Source organism: Cannabis sativa, chromosome X (genome assembly GCF_029168945.1).
Source record: "Cannabis sativa cultivar Pink pepper isolate KNU-18-1 chromosome X, ASM2916894v1, whole genome shotgun sequence".
Taxonomy (NCBI): domain Eukaryota; kingdom Viridiplantae; phylum Streptophyta; class Magnoliopsida; order Rosales; family Cannabaceae; genus Cannabis; species Cannabis sativa.
Window position 1 is genome coordinate 54,301,384 of NC_083610.1, and position 16,525 is coordinate 54,317,908.

Consider the following 16,525-nt stretch of genomic DNA (forward strand, 5'->3'; position numbering starts at 1 on the left):
TTAATGCCAAATAATTCCTAACCTAAACCTAGTAGTTGTCTATCCTGGTCATACAGTTATCAACAGTGATCGGGAAAATGCTGATCACAATCTCTTTAGTGACTATTTTGCAGAGAATCCTTGATTTCTAGAGTCGATGTTTCGGCAACGATTTCGGATGGGTCGTTCTTTATTCCTTCGTATTTTCGATGCAATAACAATGCACAATGACTACTTTGTCCAATGAAGGGATGGTATTGGTAAACTCAGATTATCGGGTTTACAAAAACTAACATCTGTATTTCGAATGTTGGCATATGATGTACCAGCAGATGCTACTGATGAATACATTAAAATAGGCGAATCTACAGTTTTAGAAAGTTTGAAACGATTTTGTCGTGCTGTTGTGGAGGTGTTTGGAAGTCGCTATCTTCGATCACCTGAAGCTGATGACGTTGCAAGGCTACTCCACATTGGTGAACGACGAGGTTTTCCAAGAATGTTGGGTAGTTTAGATTGTATGCACTGGAAGTGGAAAAATTGCCCAACAACTTGGGGAGGACAATATGCGGGTCGTAGTGGATCACCAACTATTATTCTTGAGGTTGTAGCTGACTATGATCTTTGGATATGGCATGCATATTTTGGTCTACCGGGATCTAATTGTTGGGTTTTATGCCCTAAATAAAACTCTTTACAATCTGATTAGTTATCAATATAAGAAATTTGAAGTGATTGATGTTTGCATGAATTCTACATGCTAATGGTTTGAATATGTTTATTACATTTACACACAGAATCAGTTAAATCCAGATCATATGTTTATTCACAATTACAGTATCGTCAACACAGTGGAATGTGATTGTGATCATATGAATCAAAAGAATTGGTCCCTGTTTCATCAGTGTTATTGGATTTACACTAATGTGATAATCAGCGATGATGTGTACTTACACTTGGAGTAGTGTTATGTTATTTCCAGGACATTAGTAAAGTATACTAGTTTCGAATGTATGGAGTATACACTGGACTGGACCGATATTGCAACTAAGTTAAGATATTACAAACTTACCGTTATATATATCTTTTCAAGTCAATATCAGTAGTTGATCTTAAGATTAAAAGAATCTAAATCCTGATATGCTTGGGCTCAACTCAATAGTGCTATTCATGTTCTTTGATTTATTAGTTAAGCCTACTTTTAGGTCAGGGTGATACGTATATTTTGGGAACATGATAGTATGATTGAGTGGGAGTCCTGAACATAAATATGGAATCTATAGCTTCTAATGGTGTATAGAAGTAAAGTGATGATTCCCTTCGAGCTTAGCAAATAGAAGTAAATGGATGAGCTCTTGTTTAACTGACTAATCATTAGATCACTAAACACCATTTACAAGTAGCTAAGTGTTTTAAGGGGAAAAAATACATTGAGGGGTGAGAACGGTAAAGAAATCCCATCTCGATGTAGATCATCTATATAGAGGATCTTTAAATCACAATAAGAATAACAATGGTTAAATGAGATAGCATATTGATATCGTGGAACATACAATATGCTCTATATAAGTCTGAGAGTGCAATTCTAAGTTCTAAGAGTGGATTCAACGAAGAATTAATAAGTATGAATTTACTTGGTAAATTTGGTTCACTTATTGGAAGCTCAGCACATAGATCAATGGTCCCCATTCTAGTTGAGAACATTCTGCTTGTAAGACTCATTAATTGATTCGTGATTGATCAATTATAATTCTAAAGTTAGACTATGTCTAATTTTATGAATTTTCACTAAGCAGGGGTGAAATTGTAAAGAAAAGAGTTTCTAGGTTTATTTATTTATTAATGGACTTTATATGTCTAATTAATAATTAAATTAAATGAAAATATTATTTAATAATCTATTTTAGTTATTAAATAATTAGTTTTGGCATTTAAAAGGTTAGAATTGGAAAATTGGCGTTTTTGAGAAAATAAAAGTAAAATTTGATAAAACTGCAAAATCAAGTGGGGCCCACTATAACACCATGGCCGGCCACTTATTGAGGTTTTTTCAAATTAATATTTTCATTATTTTAATGCCAAATAATTCCTAACCTAAACCTAGTAGTTGCCTATAAATAGAAAGTGATGGCTCAGTCAAATAACAAGTTTTCACAAGCCTTTCTAACAGAAATTTCTCTCTTCAGAAAAACTGAGCCTTCCCCACTTTCTATACCTGGCCGAAACCCTCTCTCTTCTTTTCCCTTCATCAAATTTCGACCCTAGTGAAAGAGTGAGTGCCCACACACAGCAAGCAGTAACTCAATCATAGATTGGAAGACTGTGAAGGATCAAACTTGAAGAAGAAGGACATTCGGGCTCAGATCTTGATTATACTCTGCTACAGAAAGGATACAAGGGTTAGAGATCTGAGGGGAAGGAGACATTAATTCCGCTGCATGAATGTAAGGTTTTCTTAACTTTATATGTGTTTAATTTATCGTTTTAGAAAGTTCATATTTAGGGTATTTAAACAACATAACTGTGAGTAGATCTAAGATCCTGGTAAAATAAATTCCAACAACTGGCTTTAGAGCCATGGTAATTGATTTACTTGCATGAAATTTGGACTTTAAAACGATTGTTTGTTATTTGGATGGTTTCATGTTGTATTGAGTGTTATATGATGATTGATTGATGTTTGTGAATTTTCGTAAAAAATAATTGAAATTTTGTTTCTGGAATTATTTTTATTGGATAGTATGGAAAAAATTAAGCAAGTTACTTTTTTACAGAATTCAATTTCGATTTAATTTGAATTAGTTATAATTTTTTGAAGATTCGAAAAAAGATAAGGTGACTAAGCACCTACACGCGCGCGCAACCTAGATTTTCTCGGTCATACGCGTGTTCAGACAGGTTTTTGTCTGAATCACGCACGCGGATGTCTGATGACATCCCATTCCGTGCGCACATAGGCTGCAAGTTCCACTGTTCCGCCGAGTTTTCTCGGCTGTCACCCTGGGACGCGCGCGCGGACAGTATGCTTGGCATACTGTCCGTACAGCTCCCAAAATTTTCGTTTTTCTTCGTTTTTTCATGCTTTTTCATGGAATTAACTTCCGATTTTCTGTGTAGTTTTGTATTTATAGATTTACTATTCCTAATTCAACTCTAATTATCATAATGAATTAATTTAATATTTTTTAAATTTAATTCAAGATATTAGTGTAATTTGAATTTGAAATTAGTAAATATCTATCTTTTTGCTTAATTATTTATCTTATTTTTAAATTTGATTATATCTTATCTTATTTTTAAATTTAAGGTCAGATATTAAATTTTTTAAATTAAATTCTTTTTTAAATATTTTGACCTTATTTAAATTTAAAATAAGATAACTATAATCATGTAATTTTAAATAGATGTAAGATATTTTGCTAACTTTTAAATTTTGTTATTTTATTTATTTAAATTAAATTTAAAATCTGAAAAAGATATTTAATTTATCTTTTCTAATTTTTTATTTAATTTTTACTTATAAAATAACATTTAATTTTTAAAAATAGTTAGCAAATTTTTTGAAATGATATTTAGGTTGGTTGAAACCTAATTTTTCAAAATTGTAGGTTTAATTTTAAATATTTTTTTTATAATTTTGAAATTTAAATAAATATTTTTTTTTATTTTTGAAAATTAAATTTTAATTTTATTTTTATTTTTCGAAAAATAAATTAATATTATTATTTATTTTATTTTTCAAAATAAAATATTTATTTTATTTATTTATTTAATTACTTTAATTTTCGAAATTTATTTATTTAAAATTAAATAAATCCTACTTCCAACTATCCAGCTAACCTTGTTGCAGGAGTATGTGGTTTTAGCTTGTGTGTAAGTTTTCAAAACCTATTATTACTTGATTGCAAATAGCCATGGTTACTTTTTGCCAGATCTAATGATCTGATGGCTCCCTTGGTCAAGTTAATAATTTGTAACAGGTAGATTTTACAATCTTCTTTCATCTGTGTATGACCTAGCAACATGATAGGATCCATCCAAGTGTGTACCTGTGTGAGCCTATGTATTTATTTTATTATATAGATGCATATAGGTTGTTGCTAAATAAAATGTCACAATATGATAGATTTTATTTAGGTCCAATTAGTTATTGGACCTATTCAATTAATAACAGTTATTGATTTTAAGGTTAAATTCCTCTCTTTTGGGCCTTGTGTGAGAGTTGGGAGTCATAGAAGTGGGTACGACATACTGAACCCAGCACCCCCTCACATGAACTACCCCAATTGTGAAGGCCCATTTGCCTGATTTGAATAACTATACTAGGTTAATTATATTAGTTTGACCTAATAAAATTGAATTAGCAACATAATTTACTTTTAAAATATATGAAATTTATTTTCATTTTAATATTTTAAAGTTAATTTTAAGAAAAACACCTTTAGTTTTAGATATTACTTCTAGACAAAACTATTTGTATTTTTCTTGTATTTAATTAAATAAAAAATTTTAACTAACTAGATTCTTTCTGAAGCTTATTTAATTAAATATTCCTATTTAAGTTATAAATTAGTTGTATCAACTGATTTTTCTGATCTAACTTAAATTTGAATATTTTATTTAAATTTAAAATTAAGTTGAGGAATCCTAGGCATTAGTTATTAAAGATTCTTAAGATATTTTTTAAGTTAATATCTTTTCGAATATTAACTTAAAATGGAATATTTTTAGATATTTTTTAGGTTAATATCTTTTCGAATATTAACTTAAAAAGATATCTTCAAATTAAGTGGTTATAACTTAATTTTGATATTTAATTAAATCTAAATTTGAAATTATTTAAGTTTTAGATTTTTTCTATATAACTTAAATTAGATATTTTTCAAATTTCTGTTGAAAAGATACTTAGTCAAATAAGATGTTTTCTAGATAGTTATTTCTAGACTACTTATTATTTCTAATATTTAAATAGGAAAATAATATACTTTGTTAAATTAATTATTTAAATAATTAATTTTGGTACAATTTTATTTAAATATATTTTTCCTAGTATTAAACTAGAAATTAATAATTAAGCCTTCTCTACACTTAATTATTTATTTCTTGAATTTAATACATTTAATTAACTTGAAAATTTAAATATCTAAGTTGATTTTCATCATGATACTTAAATATTTATTTTTCATGACACTTAATTAAATAGAAAATTATTTTTAGGTTGAAATTTAATTTTTCAACTTAAATTTAAATAATTTTCAAAATATATATATTTTTCCTTTATTTTCTTAATCAATTTCAAAAATTGCCTTTTATTTATGCAATATTTTTCGAATTTATCTTGAAAAATAGATTGAGTTGTAAATTAATTATTTATTTTAATTAATTCTTGGGCCAACTTAAATCAATGGTTTTTTCATGTATTGATTAATTTATAATAAAAGAAATTTAAAAATATATATATTATTAGAAATTGAATTAACTAGTCAAAAGAAAATCTAGATAGGTGATATTTTTGCTTGAAGTATTTCTTTTCTAATTTTTATTATTATTTTCGAAAATTGTATATTTTTTTTATATACTTTAAATTTTCAAACTCAATAAATATATTCTCAAGGAAATTTTTAAGTTGCTAATTAATCAAGTTTAATTCAACTTAAATTAATTTCCTTAATATTTATATTTGAGATTATTACTAAGATGGAAATAATTAATTTTATTTCAATCACCATCTAAGTATAATTTTATAAATATTATATTAAATTCTTATTTTTGAATTTTAATTCTAAATTTCGAATTTAATGAAAATTTATTTATTAGAATAATAAAGAAAATACATTTTAAAGAATGAGCTTTATTATTATTAAGATATTCGATCTCCATTGTGGGTTTTACATCGCGTTTGTTTTAGTGAGTAATCCTCCCTAATGGAGGAACGTTCATTAGCAATTTCGCACCGTTTAATCTCGAATGATAAGTAGTTTGTAAGTGTTTTATATGGTATAGATCACCCTAATGGTGGCGACCATATTTGACTTGCAAATTGCGAAACAATGGTAGAAGCTCACGAGATAGAATAGCCTTGACTCTCGCCTAAACGGGACAACGCTGGATTCCAATCTTGATCGAATAAAAGGTTGCTAGAATGTTTAACATTTTAGATGAGCTGACAACTCTATTCAATAGATGATAGCTTTGACTCTCGCCTAAACGGAACACTGATATCAGTTTGTTGAAAAACCTTGGAAATTATTTAGGATTGAATTTTTTAAGTATTTTCTCATATCATTCCTACTTGCTATGTGCTTATAATTTCTGAATTGATTTTGTGTTAAACCATTATTAATTTCTATTTGTTGATTTCTATTATTTTGTAGTATCTTGTATTATCAAAATGAATCCCATGTTATCACTGTTTACTGAAAACAAGTTGAATGGATCTAACTTTAATAAGTGGAATGAGAACATTAACATTGCTCTCATAGGAGAAAGTGCCTTGTTTGTTTTAACTGAGCTGTCACTTGAAGTGCCTGGGGACAATGCTTCCAAAGCTGTGAAAGAAAAGTATGAGCGTTGGCAGAAAGCAAATGATAAAGCTCTATACTTTATGCTTTCTAGCATGGTTGACACCCTCAAAACTCGATTTTCTAAAACCGAGAAGGCTGCTGAAGTTATGACGAAGTTAAATGAGCTATTCGGCAAGGCATCACTTCAGTCACGCTTTGACGCGACTAAGAAGTACATTAATGCACGGATGGAACCTCATCAAAACGTGTGTGACCATGTTCTCCTTATGTCAAGTTATTTCCAAGAAGCCCAGGATCATGGTGCTGAAATGGATAGTGCTACTCAAGTAAGTCTTATCTTGAATAGCCTGACTCCAGCATTTCTACCATACACATCAAATTATGTCATGAATAAGAAGGAAATTGACTTTCATGAATTAGTCAATGACCTTCAAACTTATGAAAATTTGATTGGAGGACCCATGAAGAAAGGGAGTAAACCTCATAATCCTGGAAATGGTAATGGGACGATGAAACCTGAAGCAAAGGTTGCCTCTGCTTCGAAGCCCAAATCAAAGAAGAAGTGGAAGAACACCAAGAAGCGAACAAAAGCCATGAAGAATAAAAAGGCTGTTCCTTCTGCTGATGCTACACTAAAAGGAAAGTGTTTCTACTGCAATGAAAAAGGTCATTGGAAACCCCAATGTCCTAAACTTCTTGCAAAGAAACAAGGTATTTCTCTTTATAAACTTTAAGAGTTTTAGTGAATTATTATCCAATTGGATTTATGATTCTGGACTAACTTTGTTTATTTGTTTTCTTCTTCTTATAGGCCAAGCTACTTGAACTCAGATGAGTTGGATCAGAAAGCTGGACCAAGGGTGAAATCGTCCAGATGAAGATGAAGCTCTTCAATTTATTTTTGAATTAATTGTTTTAGTTTAAAGACAATTTGGATTTCAAATTTTAGTTAGGGATATTTATTCCTGTTTTTCTCATATTGTTGCAATACATTTATTTTTATTATTAATAAAGTTTTTAATTTTCGAAATTTGCAATCTATGAGAATGAGCTTCATTTATTTTATCTTCATCAATTATTACCACATTATATTTATATGTTTGTATGTGTAAGTGTTTTTATTATTGATGCAAATTCTATTATATTTACAACTCTTCATAGAGTTATAATAAATACACTAGAAACTATTTATATGTTTATTAATAATTGTTAATTCTAATACAATTATTAAGAATTTGTTTAATAAAAAAAAAAAAGAGATCTTTTGATCTGATAGGGGTGGAGAAAAGTTAAGAAAACTGTGCAGTTCAACGATCTTTTATATCTAATAGAACTCTGGATAGTATTCAACTCCACATAAACTCTATCACACTAAGAGAATCATGATCTTTACAACCTTTAGGGGTGGATCATAATCTCTATATTCTTAGGGGTGAAGTCTATTCCACAATTCCCTATGTAACACATATCTTCTTTAAACATGGAAGTAATATAATGAGTCAGCTATTATCAATATAAATTCTTGATCTTGATTGTATGTTCCATTTCGTTTTTACAGTTGTAAGTAAAAGTTTTGATACCTATAAAAGTTCTTTGTTAAAGTTTCACACTACCTTAATTGAGTGGGAGAATTTTAAAATTCTATACCCATCTTCATTAGGTTGATACTTGTGATAGGTACTTAAGAACACTACTGAAAAGCAAATCTAACCATTCACATGGATAGGAATAGCTTATCAGAATTATGAGAATAAGATAAAGAACTCTAGTTCAGTCCATTCGAATGACTTGAACCTAGAATTCTAAATCCTCATAAAATTTGATGGTATCTTAATTTTGATTACTTTATCTCTGGCATGTATTTTTTCACTTCAAATACTGGTCTGCTATGTTGATGACTTAGTCTTAACTTAATGATTCAGACTAATACAAAAGTCACAACTAGATAACTCTCTAAACAATCAGAGGTTAAAAGTATTATTTAACCAGACATATGCTATTGAGTGGGAGCTATCTGGGATGTAATCAAATAGGGAACATTAGAAGATATTCAAGAAAGATTTATGAAAGTGATCTATATGTTAGATATTAAGGAACTGTGTATCAGTTGTCCTTGTATCTCACCATCTAATTTCGAGATCTTGAGATGGTGCTTACTTTGGGGGTGGAGGAATAATTGAATAATAATTCAAGCTCTACCAGAGAAGAATTATAACTTTGTCTATTCGAAAATACCAAAAAGTTATATTGCTGAAGAAAAGTCTACACTGTGTTATCTCAATTACATATTTTAAAATATGAGAGATATGTCTTCTGTTAATTCAGATGTACTTTTAAATCAGTAAAGATTTCAGTATCCCTTGATGAGTAAAGCATATAGTAAAGGATGTTTCATAAGTGTATTTATGAACTAGTTTCCAGAAGTTTGGGTGGATTCAAATATACTACACTTGATCTGAAGATCAAGACATCAGATTGACCTATTTGCACAGTTTGTTTTATATTAGTGCAAGTGGGAGTTTGTTGGGTTTTATGCCCTAAATAAAACTCTTTACAATCTGATTAGTTATCAATATAAGAAATTTGAAGTGATTGATGTTTGCATGAATTCTACATGCTAATGGTTTGAATATGTTTATTACATTTACACACAGAATCAGTTAAATCCAGATCATATGTTTATTCACAATTACAGTATCGTCAACACAGTGGAATGTGATTGTGATCATATGAATCAAAAGAATTGGTCCCTGTTTCATCAGTGTTATTGGATTTACACTAATGTGATAATCAGCGATGATGTGTACTTACACTTGGAGTAAGTGTTATGTTCTTTCCAAGACATTAGTAAAGTATACTAGTTTCGAATGTATGGAGTATACATTGGACTGGACCGATATTGCAACTAAGTTAAGATATTACAAACTTACCGTTATATATATCTTTTCAAGTCAATATCAGTAGTTGATCTTAAGATTAAAAGAATCTAAATCCTGATATGCTTGGGCTCAACTCAGGAGTGCTATTCATGTTCTTTGATTTATTAGTTAAGCCTACTTTTAGGTCAGGGTGATACGTATATTTTGGGAACATGATAGTATGATTGAGTGGGAGTCCTGAACATAAATATGGAATCTATAGCTTCTAATGGTGTATAGAAGTAAAGTGATGATTCCCTTTGAGCTTAGCAAATAGAAGTAAATGGATGAGCTCTTGTTTAACTGACTAATCATTAGATCACTAAACACCATTTACAAGTAGCTAAGTGTTTTAAGGGGAAAAAATACATTGAGGGGTGAGAACGGTAAAGAAATCCCATCTCGATGTAGATCATCTATATAGAGGATCTTTAAATCACAATAAGATTATAACAATGGTTAAATGAGATAGCATATTGATATCGTGGAACATACAATATGCTTTATATAAGTCTGAGAGTGCAATTCTAAGTTCTAAGAGTGGATTCAACGAAGAATTAATAAGTAGGAATTTACTTGGTAAATTTGGTTCACTTATTGGAAGCTCAGCATATAGATCCATGGTCCCCATTCTAGTTGAGAACATTCTGCTTGTAAGACTCATTAATTGATTCGTGATTGATCAATTATAATTCTAAAGTTAGACTATATCTAATTTTATGAATTTTCACTAAGCAGGGGTGAAATTGTAAAGAAAAGAGTTTCTAGGTTTATTTACTTATTAATGGACTTTATATGTCTAATTAATAATTAAATTAAATGACAATATTATTTAATAATCTATTTTAGTTATTAAATAATTAATTTTGGCATTTAAAAGGTTAGAATTGGAAAATAGGGTTTTTTTCATTAGTGTACAACAAAAACAATTATATTACAAAAAATGTGCAAAAAAACACAATTTTAAAAATGTACACATTTGAAAATATATTTACAAAAATTCATACATATTTTTAATTAAATTATAATAGATATATTAATGATTCAACTTTCTATATTTAGATTTGTATAACTATTTTTTATGACTAATTGATATGATATTAATGAGTAAGCCTACTAATTAACAAAATTTATATATTAATAATTAAAAAACATAATAAGATTCTAATTATAAACAATAATATTTAAAATATACAGATGTAATATTTTAAATATAAAATAAAAAAATAATTAACGATTAAAAATAATAAACAGTTTTAAATTAATAATAAAAAGTGAAAAAAATACATTAAAAAATAAACAAAAACAACACATCAAGTTTAACAAAAACATATATAAATTAAAAAAAAAAATACTAAAAACAAATAAACAATATTAAAAAAATATTACAACACGATACACAACAAAACATAATAAAAAAACCACAAAACAACAAAAGAAAAAAAACAACTAACAAAGATAAAAAATACCAAAGAAAGGACATTTATAGATGGAGCATGAATAATTCTTCTACCGAAAAAATACATTAAAAAAATAAACAAAAACAACCCATCAAGATTAACAAAAACATATATAAATTTTTTTTTTAAAAAAAAAACACTAAAAACAAATAAACAATATTAAAAAAATATTACAATGCGATACACAACAAAACATAATAGGAAACACCACAAAAAAAAAAACAAAAGAAAAAAAAAACTAACAAAGATAAAAATACCAAAAAGAAAAAAGGACCTTTATAGATGGAGCATGAATAATTCTTCCACCAAAAAAATACATTAAAAAAATAAACAAAAACAACCCATCAAGTTTAACAAAAACATATATAAATTTAAAAAAAACACTAAAAACATATAAGCAATATTAAAAAAATATTACAATACCATACACAACAAAACATAATAAGAAAATAGTTATACAAATAGTTATACAAATCTAAATATAGAAAGTTGAATCATTAATATATCTATTATAATTTAATTAAGAATTTGTATGAAATTTTGTAAATATGTTTTCAAATATGTGCATTTTTAAAATTGTGTTTTTTTGCACATTTTTTGTAATTATTTAAAAAAATGTATACATTTATGTAAAATGCCCTTGGAAAATTGGCGTTTTTGAGAAAATAGAAGTAAAATTTGATAAAACTGCAAAATCAAGTGGGGCCCACCATAACACCATGGCCGGCCACTTATTGAGGTTTTTTCAAATTAATATTTTCATTATTTTAATGCCAAATAATTCCTAACGTAAACCTAGTAGTTGCCTATGAATAGAAAGTGATGGCTCAGTCAAATAACAAGTTTTCACAAGCCTTTCTGACAGAAATTTCTCTCTTCAGAAAAACTGAGCCTTCCCCGCTTTCTATACCTGGCCGAAACCCTCTCTCTTCTTTTCCCTTCATCAAATTTCGACCTTAGTGAAAGAGTGAGTACCCACATACAGCAAGCAGTAACTCAATCATAGATTGGAAGACTGTGAAGGATCAAACTTGAAGAAGAAGGACATTCGGGCTCAGATCTTGATTATACTCTGCTACAGAAAGGATACAAGGGTTAGAGATCTGAGTGGAAGGAGACATTAATTCTGCTGCATCAATGTAAGGTTTTCTTAACTTTAGATGTGTTTAATTTATCGTTTTAGAAAGTTCATATTTAGGGTGTTTAAACAACATACTTGTGAGTAGATCTAAGATCCTGGTAAAATAAATTCCAACACTAATAAAGATATTAATGTGTTGGAGACATCCCATCTTTTTGCTAATCTTGCTGAAGGTATAGCTCCACCAGCTAATTATGTCATTAAAGGAAAATCGTACAATATGGGCTACTATCTAGCTGATGGTATATCTCCAAAATGGTCTACTCTGGTTCAAAGTATTCATGAGCCACGGGGTCCAAAAAAAATTATTTGCAATGAAACAAGCAGGATGTAGAAAAGATGTCGAACGTGCTTTTGGAGTATTGCAATCAAGATTTGCAATTGTGGCAGGACCAGCACGCTTATGGAATAAAAAAATATTACATGACGTAATGACTTAGTGTATTATCATGCATAATATGATAGTAGAGGATGAACGTGATGTTAATGCAACTATTGAAGAACGAGTTGAAATGCCTAGTCCAAAAGTTGAGATGGTGGGTGATGACAATGTTCGATTCCAAGAATTTCTCGCTCGACATAGAAAAATTAAAGATAAAGAAGCCACATTAAACTTCAAAATGCATTAATTAAGCACCTATGGGACGAGTATACTAATTCTTAAAATTAGTATAATTTAGTTAATATATTTAATGTGTGTTATTTTATGGAGTTAATTAAATGTAATTTATTTTGTAAGAGTAAAAATTAAATGGAATATTTATTGCAAATGAAGTAATATTAATATTTTTACTAATATAAATATTTGGCTATAATAAATTATTATTATCTATATATAATATAAAGGAAAGCACAAAATAAGTTTATGTGACATCTTAGATTTTTTTTATTCTATTTTTAAAATTTTGTGAATTTTTTCTATTTTATTTAGAAAACAACTACAAAAACACATGAAACTAAATGTCCCACATTGTTTATAAATGATGTAGGCATCATCCATGTAGGTTATAAATATTATTCTTTTTATGTCATATTAATTCATCCAAAAGTATTTTTGTTTATGGGTGGTTGATTAATTTCTTACCCTATGAGTTTTTATTATCTTATTTTTAATGTCTTATAGTTTTTTATCTTTCATTTAATATACATTTCATAATTTATATTTTTAAAAGTAATTATCTAATAAATATTTGTTTTATAAGTTTTTTATATTTGATGTAATATATAATAATAATATACAATTTATTATGAGTTAATTTTATTTCAAGATTATATATATAATTCTATATTTTTAATAGCCAAAAACATATTCAAACTAAATTATTAAAATGAAACTAAACGTTATTTTTTTTTCTCAATATATAAAGAAAAATATAAATCAAATGAGATGTCATCTTATGAACATTTTTTTACTATTTATCTATTAATATTTTATTTATTTTATAATATGTCTTCTAAGTAATGTATATATACATATATTTTGTAAGAGTCTCACATTGTTTACAAACTATGTGAGTATTATACTTATTAACTACAAGTAAACACAATATATATTATATTTCATTAAAAAAATACTACAAGTAAAATATTTTTTCATTCACATCGATTTGTCTAAAATTAATATTTCTCTTTGTAGGGGCAATTGAATACCTTACTCAATTAATTTTATATATTTATATATAAATATATATATATATATTCAATTGATCAACTTTACATAAATATCCAAAAATTAATATTTTTTTTTTCTATAGATTTGATTATTTTTTATCTATTTACTTATAATAGTTGTAATTTTTTTTTTATTTCATAATTACTTTGAATATACATCTTAATTAGTTTATGTATATATACATCTTAATTGAGTTTAAAAAATATGGCACTAGGAAAGAGAAGAGACAAAAATATTCATCAATTAAAATAATAATATTATTCTAACTTAAAAAATTGATACAAACAATTAATATTATAAATAATAATAGTAATAAAAAAGATAACAAATCATGATTCATTAATTTAATGAAGCGCTGCAACAAAATAAATAATATTTTAAAATATCTACCTCTCATTCAATAAAAACATTAAAAATTTACAATATTTAAATTATTAATACTTAAATTAATATTTTTATATAAATAAAAAACTATAAAAATATTTAATTTAAATATATGAACAACAAATTAAGTTTTACTATAAATGAATATCATTTTTTTAATTACAGAAAAATTTATACCATTATAATATTTGATTCATTTAAAAAAAAATTATATTTTTAATACCTGTTAATTATTATAAATAACTTTATTCGAAATGTGCTTTTATTTTTATTGTATATGATTAATATTTGTGCTAATTACAAATAAAAGAAATTTTACATAAATATATTATATAATTTTATATTAGCGATTTTTTCATTTTTACACTTCAAAACAATTTTTTTTACATTTTTTACAGAATTCTACAAAGAAACCCCTATTGCAACTAGCGCTGCAACCTAAATCGCAACAAAAAATCGTATAGAAACCTCTATTGCAACTAGCGTTGCAACCACTTTAGAAACCCAAACCGTAAATTTGAAAGAAAAAAAGTTAAAAAAAAACAGTATATGGGGTAATTCCCCTTTATATTATTCATAAAAAAATATAAAATAGTATTAGACTGAATTGAGATTTTATTCGTAACTAAAAATTAATTTCTTTCATGTAAAATTTTAAAAAAATTATTAAAACCGCGCGAAGCGCGGATCTATTCCCTAGTTATTCAATAAATGATTTATTAATTAATTGAGTTTTGAAATGTATTAATTGAACAGTTCAAAGATAAAATTTAATTAATATTTTTAAGATGTTTTAATTTTTAGAGTAAATTAAATACCATTTTTTAAGAGTAAAAAAAAATATTGTAATGTTTATTGTAAATTAAAAAATTTAATATTTACTAATATAATTTATTGGATTTAATAAATATTTAGTATTAAAATATTATTATTATATTAATAAAATAATAGAATAATAAAGAATATAATATTTGGTGTAATTTTTAGTGTTGTAGTTGAAATTGAAAAAAAAATTAGTATTAAAATTAGGGGTGAGCATGGGTTGGAAATGGACCGACCAACCGGCCAACCCAACCCGAAATGGGCCGAAACATGGTCACATTTAGTGGGTCGAACCTCATATGGGTTGAAAAGAACCCAACCCGCACCAAATGGGTTGATAATCGGGCTAATGGTTTTTCAACCCAATCAACCCAAACTGGGCCGACCAGCCCAACCCAACTAAAAATAATTTTAAAAAAAATAATATAGATATAGTATTTTTGAAATGCAAACCTTAAACCTAATACAACAACATAACTCATTCATCTCTCTCCAACAACAAACCCACTCCCAGCCGTCACTCTCTCTCACTCAACCTTTTTCTTTTTATTTTGAAAAAAAAACTCAAACCTCCATAGCTCTCTTCTCTCTCACTCAGTCACCCTCACACTCATCTTCCTACCCCTTTGCTGTGCCTCCTTTCCACTCATTCAGGCTCTAACTCCAGCAGTGTTCTCCTACCCTAGCCGCACGAGCACCATCGTTCAGATCTCCATCCTCGCCAGCCATTCGCACCTAGAACCACCACTGTCCAACTCTCCACACACTAGCCCCACCTACTAAGTTTCAACTTGTAAGATTTTTTTTCTCTTCTCTTCTCTAATCTTTTTCATTTATTTTTCTATGTTGGAAGGAACTTGGAGCTTTATTTTTTTTTTCTGTTTCGTAAGCATCTCGGCGGTCAATCAAAGGCTGGAGTTCATTGTTCTCAAGTGTTGGAGTTCGTTGCTCTTGGTGACAATAAACTCAGGTCTTGATCTTACTTTTTTTAACCTTATTTTTTCTAATAAATATAATATTTGATTGTGTATATGAAGTTTTAATTTTTATTTTGCTATTGTTTACATATTTATTTATTTTTTCTTATATATTATTTGGTTCCACTATAAGTTTGTACTATGATATTTAAATAGTATGTTGATTATAATTTAAATAAAAATAAATTTGAATATAAATTGATTCTCAGCTACTGTTGTTTTGAATATAAATTTTGACTAATGCAATTTGCTACTATAATAATGCATATATAGCATATGTTTTACTCTCCATATTATGATTTTATTTAGTTACTAACACTATGTAATAAAGCTTCTTTGATTTGAGTGATAAAATAAAATTGTATGATATGTTGTGATACATAAGTTTGTTTATTGATACACTATGTAATAATGTTAGTTACTTGGTGTCTCTTTAATCTCTGTAGTTGCTTTATTGTTGGTTTTGTTTATAGATACATAAGTTTTGGTATATTTATAGATATAATGAACATGTATGTTGAAGTTTTATTTTATTTTTTAATTTTTTTTATAATGATTGTTTTATAAATTAATAATTTTATTTTATTATGCTAATTTAATTTAAATACTTTGAGTTGTTATAAAATAATATAAAATAATATAAAGTAG

At 27.2% G+C, this 16,525-nt stretch overlaps 1 protein-coding gene across 1 annotated transcript; it reads left to right on the forward strand.

Annotated features, from left to right (window-relative positions):
• The first annotated feature begins 245 nt into the window (after positions 1-245).
• Positions 246-13,603, forward strand: LOC115722422 (uncharacterized). The gene is made up of 2 exons (XM_061106520.1): positions 246-644; positions 12,148-13,603. Exons 1-2 carry the CDS (start codon positions 287-289, stop codon positions 12,354-12,356), a joined length of 567 nt encoding a protein of 188 aa, XP_060962503.1. The 5' UTR covers positions 246-286; the 3' UTR covers positions 12,357-13,603.
• The last annotated feature ends 2,922 nt before the right edge of the window (positions 13,604-16,525 follow it).

Coding starts and splice junctions, on each gene's coding strand:
- LOC115722422 (XM_061106520.1), top strand. CDS start 287: ATGTTGGCATATGATGTACCAGCAGATGCTACTGATGAATACATTAAA. Junction 645..12,147: donor TGGTCTACCGGGATCTAATT/GTTGGGTTTTAT, acceptor ACACTAATAAAG/ATATTAATGTGTTGGAGACA.